At 51.5% G+C, this 15548-nt stretch overlaps 2 protein-coding genes across 2 annotated transcripts; both read left to right on the top strand.

Annotated features, from left to right (window-relative positions):
* Nucleotides 1–20: 20 nt before the first annotated feature.
* Nucleotides 21–3583, top strand: LOC108936956 (THO complex subunit 4-like). Its single transcript, XM_018756620.2, has 6 exons — nucleotides 21–380; nucleotides 1723–1875; nucleotides 2063–2210; nucleotides 2509–2575; nucleotides 2910–3081; nucleotides 3299–3583. Exons 1-6 carry the CDS (start codon nucleotides 135–137, stop codon nucleotides 3311–3313), a joined length of 801 nt encoding a protein of 266 aa, XP_018612136.2. The 5' UTR covers nucleotides 21–134; the 3' UTR covers nucleotides 3314–3583.
* A 277-nt stretch (nucleotides 3584–3860) lies between these two features.
* Nucleotides 3861–14342, top strand: LOC108936700 (rho GDP-dissociation inhibitor 1-like). Its single transcript, XM_029254462.1, has 6 exons — nucleotides 3861–4234; nucleotides 11098–11288; nucleotides 11687–11770; nucleotides 11939–12015; nucleotides 12409–12472; nucleotides 12600–14342. Exons 2-6 carry the CDS (start codon nucleotides 11102–11104, stop codon nucleotides 12797–12799), a joined length of 612 nt encoding a protein of 203 aa, XP_029110295.1. The 5' UTR covers nucleotides 3861–4234; nucleotides 11098–11101; the 3' UTR covers nucleotides 12800–14342.
* Nucleotides 14343–15548: the final 1206 nt, after the last annotated feature.

Genomic DNA, 15548 nt, shown 5'->3' on the forward strand with positions numbered 1-15548 from the left:
AATCGTAGGCTATAAAGAGGGCACAGGCGGGCATTTGATTGTATTTGCTGTATCGCGCAGAGAGCTGTTGTGCTAGTGGAGAAGGCTATTTTCGTCGTTTCGAAGTAATATTTAGTTTTAACAGTAACGCCAACATGGATGACAAGATGGATATGTCCCTCGATGATATCATCAAACAGAATAAGCAACTGCGGGGCGCTGGTGGCCGTGGCGGCAGAGGCGGCCGTGGACGGGGAGCCGCCGCGGGCGGCGGGCGAGGAGGCGGCATCGGCCGCTTCGGCAGCAGCGGAGGCTTTGGGGGCCGCGGCGGTGCAAGCGGCCCTATGCGGAATCGACAGAACCTGAACCGGGGAAGAAGCAGACCAACGCCGTACAGCAGGGTAGGAGAAAGAGAGAATGGGCGGAAAAAGGAGAAATCGTGCCACCCGAAATACCTGAATCGACTACGGTCCTTTCCTCCACAAGCCTTAGCTAGCTGAAGCCCTGTGCCTAGCGAGCCAATTCGCTGGGATTGAAGGGAATTGCTCATGTGTCCTTATTTGTTCCCTGTTCTTGTCAGTTTCTGCGGTCTGCTCTGTTAGGCAGCAGCTTGCATTGCTTTTTTTCTAGTCACTCCAGTCACCAGCGCCATCTTTGAGTGGATCTTCGGAACAAAACAATGGAATTTTGCCTTTTTGTTTGTTTGTTTTTTTTTTTTACCTTCCGTTCATTTTTTTGTTTGTTTTCGTACGCCATTGCAAAGAGGATTTTTGTACTTCGAATGTCGCCGTCCCCCTATTGAAACCACGTTGCCGAAGAAGCTTCCCTCCTGCTCCTCGGCCTGGAAGCCGATACCGGCGGCCGGGGCCTTCTTTCCGCTCTGTGTCGGCCCCGTTGTTCATGCATCATGGCGCTAATGGTTTCCAGAATTTGGTTCGCAACTGCCACAGAACCACGTCCTTTAAAATTGCCGAAGACTTGTGGGACACTAACACAGTGCCTTAAACAGCTTTGGGATGGTGGAAAATACCCAAGCCAAGGAAGGCCGCACCTCTCCGGTCTTGGCGCACAAAATGGCGCTGCCACAAAATGGACGCTCCGCTCGGCGCAAAATGGAGGCTCACAGACAGAGAAAGAGACGGACGAGCCGCTCCGCTCCCTGGAGCACAGAGACTGCACGATCTTCCTGTGAGGCACGGAGTGGTCGGACACCACCTTTCCTGACGGGGAGCGCTGTGCCCCGCGATCTTCTGCGCACAAGGGATTTTTTAAGTCTTCGCCTGCGTCTCCTTGAAGAGAAGAGCGCAGCGTTGGCTGGTCTCTGTAGGCCGATGATGGCACAGGGTCCAAATGAGTAAGGCTCCCTGAGGGCTACTACATGATCACGCTTTGCTATATTCTCCTGCTCCTGGCACCGTTTTGTCTTTTTGTGCTGGGAGTCTGTGCAAAGATGAGTGAAGGAAAACTAGGCAGTCTTAATGGCTAGGGTGGTCACTTTGGGGAATTTTGAATTTGTCGAACTGATACTTGGAAATGTATGAGTTAGCTATTTGGGTTGAACTAGTAACTGTGCTTTGTGTACAGAGTTGGTTAGAATCAGGGAGATGGGGCAGGATGGTCCTGAATCATTTCAGGGACATGTATTGGCATGTCTCTCAGAATTTCAGTTCCCATACTTGATATTGGCCTGTTGTCGGTTGTTTTGTGAGCTTGTAGTTAGATTTGTTCTGTGGTCCCTTACAGCCAAAACAGCTCCCAGACAAGTGGCAACATGACCTGTTTGACAACGGCTTTGGCAGCAATGCTGGTAGCATCACGTCTGGCGCAGGCATGGAGACTGGAGGAAAACTGCTGGTTTCCAACCTGGACTTTGGTGTGTCTGATGCAGACATTCAGGTAAACTTGTTGCACAACTTCTGGCTGGAGAAGTTGTGATGTAAAAATACAGTAAGGGTGTGTAATTTCAGTCGCGTTACAAGTTTGGAAGAAGTAGTTGGCGGCGGGGGGGGGGGAGAGAGATCGGCCTTACCTTCAGCTGTAAAATGTTTCCTTTCGGATTGTGATGACCTCTGATTAATTTCAGGAGCTCTTTGCGGAGTTCGGAACGTTAAAGAAGGCGGCAGTACATTACGACCGGTCAGGGCGCAGCTTGGGGACAGCAGACGTCCATTTTGAGCGAAAAGCAGATGCCTTGAAAGCCATGAAGCAGTACAATGGAGTCCCTCTTGATGGTGAGTACTGTCCTGAAGTAAATGCAACATGCTGTGATTGTCTTGGGGTTCCCATCCTTTATGGAGACTGCATGACTTGGAGTAGCATTTGTGATAAACAGTAATGTGTAGTGTAATGTCCTTGGCCTGTTAACACTCAGCATGAACTTCATTTTAATATAGATTTAGTCAACATAAGCAGTTGTGCTTTGCTTTTCACCCGAAAGGTTGTGCATTTGAGTTGTTTTGAAAGTACCCGCCTCATGTTTTTCTGCATAAGGCTGTTTTAAAATGAAGCACAAATCTTATTCTTTTGTAGGTCGACCGATGAACATTCAGCTCGTCACGTCACAGATAGACGCACAGAGAAGAACCCCGATGCAGGGGTAAGGAAAGCAGTCTTTTGATCAGTTTGAATGTGCTTTTCCGGCGTGTGGGCAACCATATCTCATTTTCATGGTTTCTATGTTGAAAGATACAAAGCAGTAATTTCCTAGTTTGTGTAATGTTCAGTCTTGCCCAGTATGCAGTGAGATGCGCTGATTAAATATCAAGGGCAGAAATGACTGGGCAGTATAGGAGGCAACACAATGGCTGTCAGCTGAATGAAAAATGTCAGTGTTGGTTGTTTTACAAGTTGAGGAACACAGCACTTGTCATTTGTGTGGAAGTGCAGCTTGAAACCCTCATTTTGACATTTTGTGCTAAATGTTCTTATAGGCTGAATCTTGGAGGTGGCATGAACAAGACCAGGGGTGGTGGATTTGTTGGAGCTCAGAGGCGGGGTGCCCGCGGTGGCACCAGGGGTCGTGGCAGAGGCGCAAGGAACAACTCCAGACAGCAGCTGTCAGCAGAAGAGCTTGATGCCCAGCTAGATGCCTATAATGCCAGGGTGAGCAGATGGGAATAGCTGTGGGTGTTGCCATGTCCTTACAATTTTCTCACCAAGTTGGGTCAGTTATCACTTGTGCTATTCTGAAGTGTGTAAATTCAGACGTGCTTGGGAATACTTCAATGATGCAGTGATGTGTTAATTTGAGCAGTTTTACTAATCTCCATTTAATGTTTGTCTCAAGTCCATTTTCAATGTCTGTTTTGTCTTCATACAGATGGATACTAGTTAAGATGTTGCCTGTCTGGTCCTGACCGGCACCTTCGCCAGTGTGATGTGTGGGCAAAGGAGAACCCTGCAGTTGGAGGACTTCAGTCCATTGTCATAAGATATTTTACAACTTTTTTTGGTTTTAATTCATGTACCAGTTTAATTTTATTTCTTTTATTCAAGTTTTTGTACCTTTTTTGAAAAAAGCACTGGTCAAACTGTTGGTTTGATGGAGTAGGGCATGTGTGCCTGTTCCCTCTGTCAGTGTAATAAACCTGCAGGTTATTAACCACTCTGACTCAAGTCTCATTAGTTAAGTGATATTTGTGAACATCAGTTGGTACTCGGTGTGATTGTATTCTTGGAGTCTAGCACCTTAAGTTCCACAAAAGGAAAAGGAACTCGACATTTAAGTAAAACTGAATATTGTTCCACCTTGGTATATTTGGTTCCAGTGTGCTGTTAATCTACGTCTTGCTTCTACTTATGAGCATTGACAATGTTTTTCCACCGGGTGTCGTCTTTTCACGCGATAATGGGGCAATATTCCAGTGCTTTGTAAGGGGGAGGGGAGGGGAGGCGTAGACAAACCTTAAGGATATTTTCTGTCTGATAGAAGCTACAGTTGGAACTGGGGCCCCGCCGTGAAGTACAGCAGAGTATATATGGCAAAAGCGTTTCCATTTAGCGTCTCACTATCCCTACCTTGCCCAACGGTCTAAAATGTAAATCTCAAAGGTCCGGCCCGAATTCGGAAGCGAGAACGCTCCGCATGTCCATGTGAGCGGCTCGCGAGCGCGCCTCCGCCGTCCTCGTGCCGGTCTGACGCGCGCACCCCCGGAACTTGCGCGCGCCGCGTGCGGGCGGTTCACTCGCGCATCGCCATTCTGTCTCGGCGGAGCGGAGGAGGCGAAGCGCGCGCATCTCGGGAAGCCACGGAACGGTAAGCGTCCTGCGGGCGGGTCCCGGCGCCCGGTTTCGGTCCGCAGCTTCAGGTCCTCACAGCCGGAGCCCCGGTCGGTGCCGCTCCGCGCATTAATTCGCAGTGCGGACATCGCCGTCAGCAGTCGTGGGCACGAGACAGGGAATGATGCTCTGAAACCGAGTGCGGCGTTACTCACTCTAGCAACTTTATGATCACACATGATCATGATGTAAATCATGCATATTATTGTTTGCTCGTCCCGTTGCATGGGCTGTGGCACCGCTTCGCGCTGATGATGAGCGCGCGTTCTCGACCCACTCGTGACTGTCTTCGCCTGTGGATGAAAGTTGATCCACTCTGCTGTACGCTGTAGCTGCGGGCGTGGAGTGTGATCTGCCGAGTCATTTTATAACCGCACAGCGTGCGGCTGCCCTGTCGAACATCCTCATGTTCCACCCGGGGCTGAGGCTGAGACTCAGACCGAGACTGAGATTTCTCGCCGCGGGGGGTGTGATGCTCCAAGGAAACCTTTGTTCGTGCAGCGAAAAAGTTGCGTTTCTTTCTGCCCCGTGATCGCTGTGTGTGAAAGAAGACGAACAAAGCGGTGGTGTGTTCTGTGCTTTCAGTGTGTTGAGGGTCCACAATGGCCGCCCTGTAGCGGTCTCCGTCCACACACACACAAAGTTACTGACATCTCGGGTGTGTTTCCACAGCACGCATAGATATTCGTCCAGGACAGACACAAAGCGGGGTTGCTGTGTGTGTGTGTGTGTGTGTGCGTGTGTGTCAGTGCCACATGCGAACGCAGCAGTGAGGTGGTCAGTGCTGCTGCAGAACCCGACACCGGACACACCTGCTCCTTTACTGTACACGCTTATAAACTGGTCAGTGGTCGCGGTCCGAGCGCGGCACGAGGATGTCTCGTGTGTGTGTGTGACAGAGTGAAAGTTGCCGTGCTGCACACACACACACACACTGCCAGGACACAAGTCAGTCCCGATCGCTGCTCCGTCAACAGTTTGTTCGCTCTCCGCCGGCTTTGTGTTCTGAGCTGAAGACGTGACTCGTGAGGCGCCGCGTGCCCGATAATAAGGATGGTGTCCCGGGTCCGACTCCGACTCTCCGTCCCTCACCCCGTCTCTGCGCTTCTCAAATCCCTTGGGCAGGGCGACGCTGATTTAAAGTCCCTTCTGTCTGTGGCGGCGCCGCTCTGGTTTCTAGCTCCTTCTGTGAGGGCGGCGTCCCGAGCTGCTGAACTAACACCCCTCTGGTGTCCCTCTTCACACACGTTTCGGCGAATCCCCTGCTTTGTACTCTTCGAAGCACCTTTCAGATTCTGCACTCACTTCTGAGCTTTGAAACCCTCGCACATGTACCAATCCCCCCCCCCCTTTTATTATTCTCACAATTTGCACAGGACTCTGAACAAAGAGCCTGGAGCGGAGGCTGGGTGACTCCCAGTGGACCTTGGAGAAGGTTCCGACTCCTGGTGAAAAAGGGAGGAAGCTTGCTAAGCTTTGGCTGCTTTTCGCTGTAGGTGGAAATAGCAGACAGTATTACCTGGGCAACAGCAGGGGGCGTAGCGGTTATGACCATTAGATCTTTAGAGCTCAAGGTTCCAGGTGTGAGTCCCAGTATGGCCGCAGGGCTCTCGGTCAAGGTCCTTACCCCGAATTGAGGCAGTAAGAACACCGTACTGTGTCAGTGCCTTTAATTATGGCTGTAAGTCACCGGATAAACATTGAAACAATGCGATACGGTGTGGCACTTTGGACAAAGGTGCGACGTAATGATTAATGTCCCTGTTATCTGATATTATGGGTTTGTTTCCATTTAGGGTGAAGCAGGTGTCACTGTGAACCACCCCGGTACGAGCTGTGTGCAGCATGCCGCAGACTGTGAGAACGGGTTTAAGACAATCAAGTAGTAGTTTCGCGTTGCATTACAGCAGCAAAGAAGCCTCCTGTTGTAACCCCACCCGGGGTTCAAACCGACAGCCGCCGCAAGCGCGGTTCTTTTACCGCGGTGATACCTGATGTACCTTTCGCCCGGAAACTCACCGGAGAGCTGTGCCGCCCGCACGTGCTTTTCCCAGTGGGCTTTGTCGGCATCCCCGTCGGCCCCCGGACGTCGAGGGCTCCGTGGCCATACCAGGTGCTCCCATACTCAGTTGCCGGGAGCGCTCGGTTCGGTGCAAGTCTCTAAGAGGCTCCGCTCGTGTGCTGTGGGTCGGGACCTTTTGGTGTTAGCGGTCTGCCGGCGACACTCCCCTGGAGCCACGTATACGGTGGCCGGTGCGACCGCTGCTCTTTCCTGTCTACCTTGGCCTTCCTTTCTTACCCCCAGGTAGCTGTCACCTCCCATCTGTGTCTGCAGGTTGTCACATGGCAGTGTGTAAAAGCTGATGAAATGGATGCGTGTTTTACCCCCCTGCAGCGAGACGCCTGTTAGTCCCGGAGGGACGCGTCGGTTGTTCTGTCGCTGCTCTTTCCTGGTCTCTCCGTGTTTTCCTTCCCTGTCATCCTAAGAGCTCCGGCTGGACTCCTGGCCGAGGGGTTCTGGTCACTTGCTGACGGCTCTGATCCGTGTGACAGGAGCGCACAACGGAGCGCAGAGGACAGAGCGTACCTTCCGCTGCTCCTGGTGGGAGAGGCGCCCGGATGCTGTGTCCATGCCTTCCGGTTCGGTACCATAAAGCGCCTGGATGCGTTTCAGAACCCATTTGAAGAAAGTCCTGCAATGATCCTGCGCTTCCCTGCTGCAGTAGCGCAGCATGGGGGTACCGGCAGCGAGAGGGCTGTTGCTAAGGTGGCTGCTGTTCCGCTGTTGCCTGGAGACGCAGACAGAGCGTGGACATCGGGGCGCTGTGACCTTTCAGCCGCCGCCACGGAGTACCTGCTCGTGGTATTTCTCAGCAGGGGTTCGTGGGCTTTTGGCCGCTCGGGCTCGTCGTCCCCTGAATTTCTTCCAGGCGCCGCTTTCGTTCTCGCACGTTGCGATGCAGTTCTGCGATACGAAGCCGGAGGGGGGTCGTGCGCGATGCACCGTCTAACGGTGGGGAGGCGTTCACCTGGAGACCAGCGCTGGCAGGTTCGGGCTCCAGATGGTGACAGCGTTATGAACGCCTCCACGCTTTGAGATTTCCTGAGAACCACAGGAGGACGTGTCGCCGATGCGTCAAACTGGCTCACGTTCGTGTAACGCGGCCTGTCTGTGGGAAACATGCATTTTCTTATTTTTCCTCAGTGCCTGATCATTGCCTAGTAAAGGACAGCGGGGAACTTCCTCTTCAAGGTTTCATGAGGTCCACGCATCACTGCCTGCTTGTTCCAGTAGGTACCTGTGTACCCGCCTGCTTAGGGAGGTGCTCTTACGTGCTGTAGTGTCTTTATTGTGAGGTGATGCTGCTGGAGGAAGGTGAATGAGCGCACAGCGGTCGGGGCCAGGCGGTCTGAATCCGAAGCGCTGGTTCGAGGCCATTGGTTATGTAACAGCGCTTTTCTCCATCCCTGCTCCCCCCCCGCCTCCCCGCATCCGCACCCAGTGCCCTCATGATGAAAATGTTAATAGCAGGTTGGGGAGTGCAGCTACTCTGCTTACCGGAATATCAAGAGGTACAATTGAGCCGCTCGTCTCCGGAGACAAGTGTTTCTCTGGGCTCCTTTCCAATCCGGGGCCTGGATGAAGGGGCAACTGATTTACGAATTATTACTATTATATTTATTTAAAGTGAGCTACATTTAATTTTTTTTTTAATACTAAGACATATGTTTTTTTTGCTCCTTTATACAGCAGGGTAGTTTTTACTGGAGAAGTTCAGGGTGAGGGTACTGCAGCGGGAGCAGGGGCTCAAACCGGGAGCCTTCGACTGCAAGGCAACGCTGCGCACCGGGAAAGAGCCGGTGTCGTGATGCTCGTCGCGGCGATCCTATGGGATGAACTGCGACGTGTAATAATCGAGTGCGCCGGGACTGGATGGAGAGGAGGCGTGTCCCGGTGCTACAGCTTGAGCCGTCTCACTGCGTCATCGGCGGCTCTGGATTTCAGCACAGACTTGTCTTTCGGTGACTCAGCTCAACGGAGGACGTGCTTTCGGCAGCACGAGGCAGTCTGCCCAGCGGAGTTCGCCTGCTGCTCTCTCGCTCTGTGCTCTCTGCGTGTGAGCGCCTCTGCAGGTGTCTGGGCAGGGCCTGAATCTGTGCTACCATGTTACAGTTCTCTTTTTTGTTTTATCCATTTATTGATTTATTTTTTTACTGCACGTTCTGTTTCACATCTTGTGCATTTAGGTGGCTGTGGGAAATTGGAGTGTTAAAGCTTTTGTGTTGGGTTGGGTTAGGGTTAGTGTTAGGGTTCGGGCTGGGTTATGGTTGGGTTAGCGTTAGGGTTGGGATAGGTTTAGGGTTGGGTTTGGGTTAGGGTTATGGTTAGGGCTGGGTTGGGGTTGGAGTAGGGTTAGCGTTCAGTTAGCGTTGGGGTTGGGTTACGGTTGGGTTAGCGTTAGGGTTGGGATAGGTTTAGGGTTGGGTTTGGGTTAGGGTTATGGTTAGGGCTGGGTTAGGGTTGAGTTAGGGTTAGGGTTGGGTTAGAGCTGGGTTAGGGTTAGGGTTGGGTTAGCGTTAGGGTTAGGGTTGGGTTAGAGTTGGGTTAGGGTTATGGTTGTCTTGTCAGACTGCATGGTGAGGGCTGGGCCGGCTGAGGTAGGTATATGCAGGAATGTGTCCCTTTCTTCATTACTGACACGCAGGGAGGGTGCTCTGGTATCTGCACTCCCCAGTGTACTGAAACGCCCCCCGCCCCCCCCGCCCCATGGCTAACTTGGCAAAGCGCACTGCTGTTGGCAGTCCTGCAGTTCCAAGCTAAAAAAGACCAGAGGGGAGGGAGGCCTGCAGGGCGGGGGGCTCTCCTGTGGAAAATGTGTGTGATCTTTAGAGCCCCTTCTTGGCGCTGGGCCGGCCGAGCGGGAAAGGCAGGGCGGCTTCCTGTGTTTAAAGAAGCCCGAGCAGGGAATGGGCCCATCGGTCTACTGGAATTGAGAACCCCGGAGTACCGTGTGTCTCTGCACCGTGAGACACCCGCTAAGAAAAGCGATCTCTTACCACAGCTGGTATCCTCCAAGGCCTACGTGCGTCGGGACGCTGACGAAAGCGGCGGTGCGGCGCTGCAGCCACGTCCGCGTTGCTTGGCGGAGCACGCCATTGTTCTGCTGGCTCTGCCCTCTTCCGGTTCTTTCTGAGGATGTGTGACCGTGGCTTGGCAGCAGCGAACCCCTCCTCTTGCGTATCGCCGCGGGCCGTAGCTGCCCCCAGCAGGTCGTGCGGATGGGCCAGGCGCCCGCCCCTAAGGGCCCCACACAGAGCCCGGAAGCGAATGAGCCCTGTCCTCATGCTGTTTAAGGAGCGGTTGAGGTAATGTGCACGTTGTCCCACCAGCAGAGAAATGACATTAACGCGCTTTTGTCCGCCGTGGTACTCGAAACCACTGGTTCTGGCTTCCTCTGCTATTCTCTGTGACCGTAACCACTTTTTGGGACAGTAAGGGACAGGAGTAAAGGAGTCACTTGTGTGTATTCACACATAGACACGCAGTCAGTGTTGAGCTGCGTCTGAAATTGAGAGACGTCGGTGCTTTTCTGTCCTCTCGTTCACCACGTGACCCATGAGGAAGGAGCTGTTAGAAATATCAACTTTGTATTTGTCCTCCTTTTCAACCCTGAAATGTCATTCAACAGCAAATCAAAACATTTCGCATTCGTAAGCGAAGCGAGACGGATGAAGTGGCCAAACCCACAGGACCTGATCGCCCAACTGCTCCACCTCTCGCTACTTTAACGGTCGCTCTCGAAAGGGGACCAAAGTCGATGCCCTGTAGATCCTCACCTTCTGTGGAATGAGCTCCTTCTGTCCCTCACAACTGCAACGTCCCTCCCAGCATTTATGAAGGATCTAAAAAATGAAAGTCTTTCGATCTTATTTCTCCCTGGATCTCCTGACAGCCTAATAAATCTGCACCACTCCGACTGCTGCAGTCATTAGTGTATTTGCATTGAACATGGTGCGGTGTGTAATTTTAACTTTTAGAGGCCTCTACTTGATTCACATGCATTAGCAAAATGGTGGCATGAAACAAGCACGCTGTAGCGGTGTTTCGTTGTCTGAATTTCTTCGTCTGCTGTCAAATGCACTTTTGCATGCCTTCAACTGTATCCTGCTTTTGAGGACTGCATCTGATGGATGGAAGGATGGATGGATGGATTGGTGGATGGATGGATGGATTGGTGGATGGTTGGATGGATTGGTGGATGGTTGGATTGGTGGATGGTTGGATGGATGGTTGGATGGATGGTTGGATGGATGGATGGATGGATGGATGGATGGATGGATGGATGGATTGGTGGATGGTTGGATGGTTGGATGGATGGATGGATGGATGGATGGATTGGTGGATGGTTAGATGGTTGGAAGGATGGATGGTTGGATGGATGGATGGATGGATGGATGTGCTAGTGGAATACAATGTGACAGAACAAGACATTGGTGTTATGAGCTGAAGTGTGAGGTCATGGCTTTATTGCAGTCTTCCCCCACCTTTCGACGGTCATTCGTTATTGAGAAACCCTTTATCAGGTTAATCCTTACAGTCCAGACACACAATTTCCTTTAGTTTCAGCGATGCAAATCTTTCTAATGCAAATTGACACCCATTGATATTTAAAATGTCAGCAAGTCCCGATGGACGGACGAGGCTCTATTCATTCCGGGGGGAAACTGAAGTCTGTCGCAGGAGCAACACGCAATGTACCACACTTATATCCATGTGCACCAAACATCAGTAAAGTGAGCACACAGACAGTAGGTGTGTGTCCGTGTTTCCCTTCCCAGGAACATGGCGGAGCAGGAGCCCACCCCCGAGCAGCTGGCCGCCATCGCTGCCGAGAACGAGGAGACGGACACAGTGAACTACCGTGCTCCGGCCCAGAAGAGCCTGCAGGAGATCCATGAGATGGACAAGGAGGATGAGAGCCTGCGCAAGTACAAGGAGGCCCTGCTGGGGTCGGTGTCCGTATCCACGGGTACGCTAACCCCACCTCGCTGCCGCGCTGCTCTCGAGCGGCTGGAGCGTCACTCCGCCCGGCTTTTCCATCCGCTGACCCGGATTCGTACGTGGGGTCGGCGGGGGTCAAGGGGTTAGGGTGCGCCTCGCGCCGGAGTTGCGGCCACGGTCCCCCGGGGACGAGCTCTGATTCAACGGGCCGTTTGCGCCGTCGTCTTCCCCGTCCGCCGTCCCGCGTTTCGTAGCAGTTCTAATTTGACATTTTGGACGTACTTCTCCTCTCCTTTCACGTGTGAATCCAAACATTTGCTAACGGCACGGCAGGGGGTCGCTTGCCGGGATTTGAACGAGCGGCTTTTTGGCCGTGTCGCTGTTTTGCGCCGCCTGTGACTGACGCCCGTGATGATTTATCCGCAGACGCCACCGTGCCAAATGTCCAGGTGACACAGCTAACTCTGGTGTGCGACGCGGCCCCGAGCTCCCTCTCCCTTGACCTGCAGGGTGAGTCCTGCCTTAATTTTTCACTCATTTATTCATTGTTGTATTCACTTAAAATCAGGGTACGCTTAAATTTCAAGGCCCCCGATGAGAGCGAAACGCGTCTGGCGGACTTCCGTAGAGCTGACCGCGCCCGTCTGGCCGATTGAACTCGAACTCGGTTTTTTCCAGGAGACCTGGAGTCCTACAAGGCGCAGTGTTTCGTGCTGAAGGAGGGCGTGGAGTATCGGATAAAGATCTGCTTTAAGGTAAGACCGCGGAGCAGTTATTCCTCGAGGGAAGCGTTGGCGCGACGGCCGCGGAAGGGGGATCGGTAGCCGTGGGGGTCGACACCGGGGTCTTTGGCAGCCCTGGGCGCGAAGAATCCGAAAGTGATACAGCCACACAGACCCGCACGCGCACAGGCAGTAGGGAAAATAAGATTTGAAATTCTAAGTAAAATACAGCTCATATTCATAACACGTGCGTGAATGTTATTTATGCCCAGAACACGAACTTGTACCGAAGCGGCCGAAAGCAGTCGGAGAACCGCACTCGTTTCCCGAAGGGAACGAACAAACGCGCGTTATTCATGACGTAAATTTGCTTCGCGTAATAAAGCGCAGCCGAGCTCACCGCCCCGTCTGTCCGTCTCTGCGCAGGTGAACAGGGAGATCGTCTCGGGCCTCAAGTACGTCCAGGAGACCTTCAGGAAGGGCGTGAAAAGTGAGCGGCCGCGCGGTCTCCTTCGCGTGTCCCGGTCACGCAGTCGGTGGGAAGTAGAGTAAATGTGTCAGCAATGGCGCCGATGGCGGCAGCCGCTCACTTCTGTCATTTCCATTTCCCCCCGTAGTTGATAAGTCCGACTATATGGTGGGCAGTTACGGACCGCGGCCGATGGAGTACGAGTTCCTAACCCCCCTGGAGGAGGCGCCCAAGGGCATGCTGGCTCGCGGCGCCTACAACATCAAGTCCAAGTTCACGGATGACGACAAGCACGATCACCTCTCCTGGGAGTGGAACCTCAACATCAAGAAGGACTGGGAGGACTGAGCTGCCCTGCCCCCCCCCCATCCCCCCCATCACTCCATTCTCAGTCATCAGCAGCTACGCTGTAAATTGCTCGGCGCTCTCCGCCTCGCATCCGTTCGTTCCGTTGCGGTCCTTCCTCGAGTCCTTCCGTCCTCTCTTCGTCCGCTCGTCCCGGGTCTCCGCTGCTCAGACATCCCAACTCCATTAACCTTTCTCTGCTGTAACGAAAAATAAACAAGCAAGCAAGCAAACGGCATCCTATGCAGCTCGGCAGACAGTATGGGAAGGGATATATGAAAACAAATGAAAAGTGTCAGCTTGCAAATTCGTGTTTGAGGCTGTTTATACGTAAGAGTAAAAAAGAAAAAAAAAGAATCCGATATCGAGTGCTTTGGTTTGGCTGTTATTGGTCATCTTTGTCTCCTTTGAACCCTGTGCCTGTCCCGCTCCTCTCTGCCTTCCTCTCCTTCTGCTCCGCCTGTCTTCCACTGCTGCAGCGCTTTGGGAACGACTGCACTGGACCTGACCTCCGGCCTCGCGGGCAGACTCCGTGCCCCGCGCTTCTGCGAGCCGAGCGGCCGAGCGAGGAGGCGCCGGTGGAGGGTGAGAAAGGGTTGCCCTCCTCCCTTCTCGCCGCCCTGTGCCTCCTGCCGGGATGAGGAGATCCCCCGTTACTGCGGAGCATCAGCGTCCCGCCAAGTCACACTCTACCCGTGATTTCAGTGACGATGCTGCTCGCGTGTGAAGGTCTCAGTTTGGCTGTGTTTTTCCGTGCCACGCGTCTCACACACACACACACACACAGACACGCACACGCACACGTGTTCTTCCATAAAAACAAAACAGAGCACTTGACGTTCTTCCTTGCCTTTTCATTTCATTTCATGCATTGCCATGGAGTTGTTAAATACATTCATTTCTCTTTTACCTAACAAGCCGTGTTACTGTTTTTGCCTTATTTTTCTCACAAGTCAAACTTGTGGCGTATGCGTGCGAGAGTGTGTGTGTGCGAGCGCATCGCCAATCCGCCCGAGCCGTGCGCCGTGTTACTGGGACGAGCTTTTGCCGCGAAACTTCTTGGCTCCGAGGCTACCGCGTAGCTGCGTTCGCTGCGTCCAGATTCCCCAGCGGCCGCTTGTCCTCTTGCGTCGTTCCAGTGGGTCGGTGGGCAGCAGGGCAGCGGTAGGGTCTGCGCTTTGGGCTCATTCACACGCATTCTAAAGGTTTCCCATGAGAGAAACAAGCGCTAGAACATCTCCAAAGCGACACCAAAGTCGAGGAAAACGCTGCAAGGAGGCCTAGACGACATTGTGGCCCCGACAAAGTCACAGCGTAAGGTGCGTGCCAATGAGCGAAACGTCCAAGGCCTCGTTGAAAAAGTTCCGTTTCTTTATTGTTGTAGGCTCACATTCTCAGTCTTGGAGAAACTGATTAATTTTTCTACTCATTTTTTTTCCCCATGTGATATTTAGCTGTTTTTGTAACTCACATTTTTTTTCCTTTGTGTTCTCTCACCTTGACATTCCATCTGTTCAGTATTAAATTGGCCACACTGGCAAGTGTACTGCTTCGTTTCTGTTTTTTTCTTTAATTTTCTCATTTTAATGACACCAGTCCACTGTTTTTTTGGGTTGTTTTTGTATTTATTGCCTTGACAACATCTATTTCCACAACATGAAATGAAACTCCAGTAGGTTTATTCGTGTTTACTGGCAGCGCGACATCTAATCTAAGGAAGCTCTAATTGCGCTTTATCTTGTTACCTGTTCCGTTGATGGTTTAGCGTGGTCTTCAACCGCTGGACCGTGTGCACTGTCCACTGCAGCTCTTTTTAACTTTGAAAGAGTTGTGTGTTTGAGATGCTGAATAATAAGCAACCTAGAAACTGCAAGTTTCATGCATTAATCTTTTACATCTCAAACTGTACTTCAAAACACACTTGATTCATTTTAAATGAATTACAATGTCTTTCATTAATAATTGTTTTTATTATTATTAGTCTGCTCTCAGTTATTTAAAATATGTTAAATACATCATGCCTTTTAAAACAGGATCTTGTAGATTAAACCTCTACCATAATAGCTTATGAATATACACTATATACCCTTTTTTAATATGACAGGTGATTGTTTAGTAAAAAGGCCTTTTTTCCCATTGTGTTCTCATCTTACTGCTACAGCAGGTATTCTATTCTGTACAACAGCTTATATCAGATATTCTGGGACCAGGTTACATAGTTGGTATGTCAAACCTAAAAGGTTTTTGTCCTTTGGTGGCCATCTCACTGTTTTCTGACTAAATCTAGTGTATTATCCTCTGCGGTACTGTGGAAACAATGACTGTTTCAGATAGTACAAGTAGTGTTCAAATGGTGCCGGTTGGACTCCTTTTTCATACAGGTAACGCACGGATACAGCCGTTCCTTCAGTTTATGAACATGGTTACACGTTTTCCACAACAGAGCCAGTCGTATATTTATTAATTCCTCTCTGTTTTGCTGAAAATCTCAGCTATAGATGAACCTCCAATTGCAAGACCATTAACTGTTTCACAGATAAGTTACAAATATGTAACCATTTACTCCATTATTCAAATAATACAAAGAGCTTTTATAGCATCAGTATCAATAGTGTAAACAGTAGTGTAAATAAAGCCTTAATGTAGCAATCAAATGAAGATAATTCAGCAGCAAACATTTGTTGGTAAAGCTACACAGTCCCTGTCGTGGCACAGCTTCCATTTCTTTTTTCAGAGTGAAGGCCAGAGGCAG

This window comes from Scleropages formosus, chromosome 8 (assembly GCF_900964775.1).
Source record: "Scleropages formosus chromosome 8, fSclFor1.1, whole genome shotgun sequence".
Lineage (NCBI taxonomy): Eukaryota > Metazoa > Chordata > Actinopteri > Osteoglossiformes > Osteoglossidae > Scleropages > Scleropages formosus.

Excerpts from the sequence above, each read along its gene's own strand:
- LOC108936700 (XM_029254462.1), top strand. The coding sequence starts at position 11,102 with ATGGCGGAGCAGGAGCCCACCCCCGAGCAGCTGGCCGCCATCGCTGCC. Across the intron at positions 11,289-11,686 it reads GTCGGTGTCCGTATCCACGG|ACGCCACCGTGCCAAATGTC; the intron begins GTACGCTAACCC and ends ATTTATCCGCAG. Across the intron at positions 12,473-12,599 it reads CTTCAGGAAGGGCGTGAAAA|TTGATAAGTCCGACTATATG; the intron begins GTGAGCGGCCGC and ends TTCCCCCCGTAG.
- LOC108936956 (XM_018756620.2), top strand. The coding sequence starts at position 135 with ATGGATGACAAGATGGATATGTCCCTCGATGATATCATCAAACAGAAT. Across the intron at positions 1,876-2,062 it reads TGTCTGATGCAGACATTCAG|GAGCTCTTTGCGGAGTTCGG; the intron begins GTAAACTTGTTG and ends GATTAATTTCAG. Across the intron at positions 2,211-2,508 it reads CAATGGAGTCCCTCTTGATG|GTCGACCGATGAACATTCAG; the intron begins GTGAGTACTGTC and ends ATTCTTTTGTAG.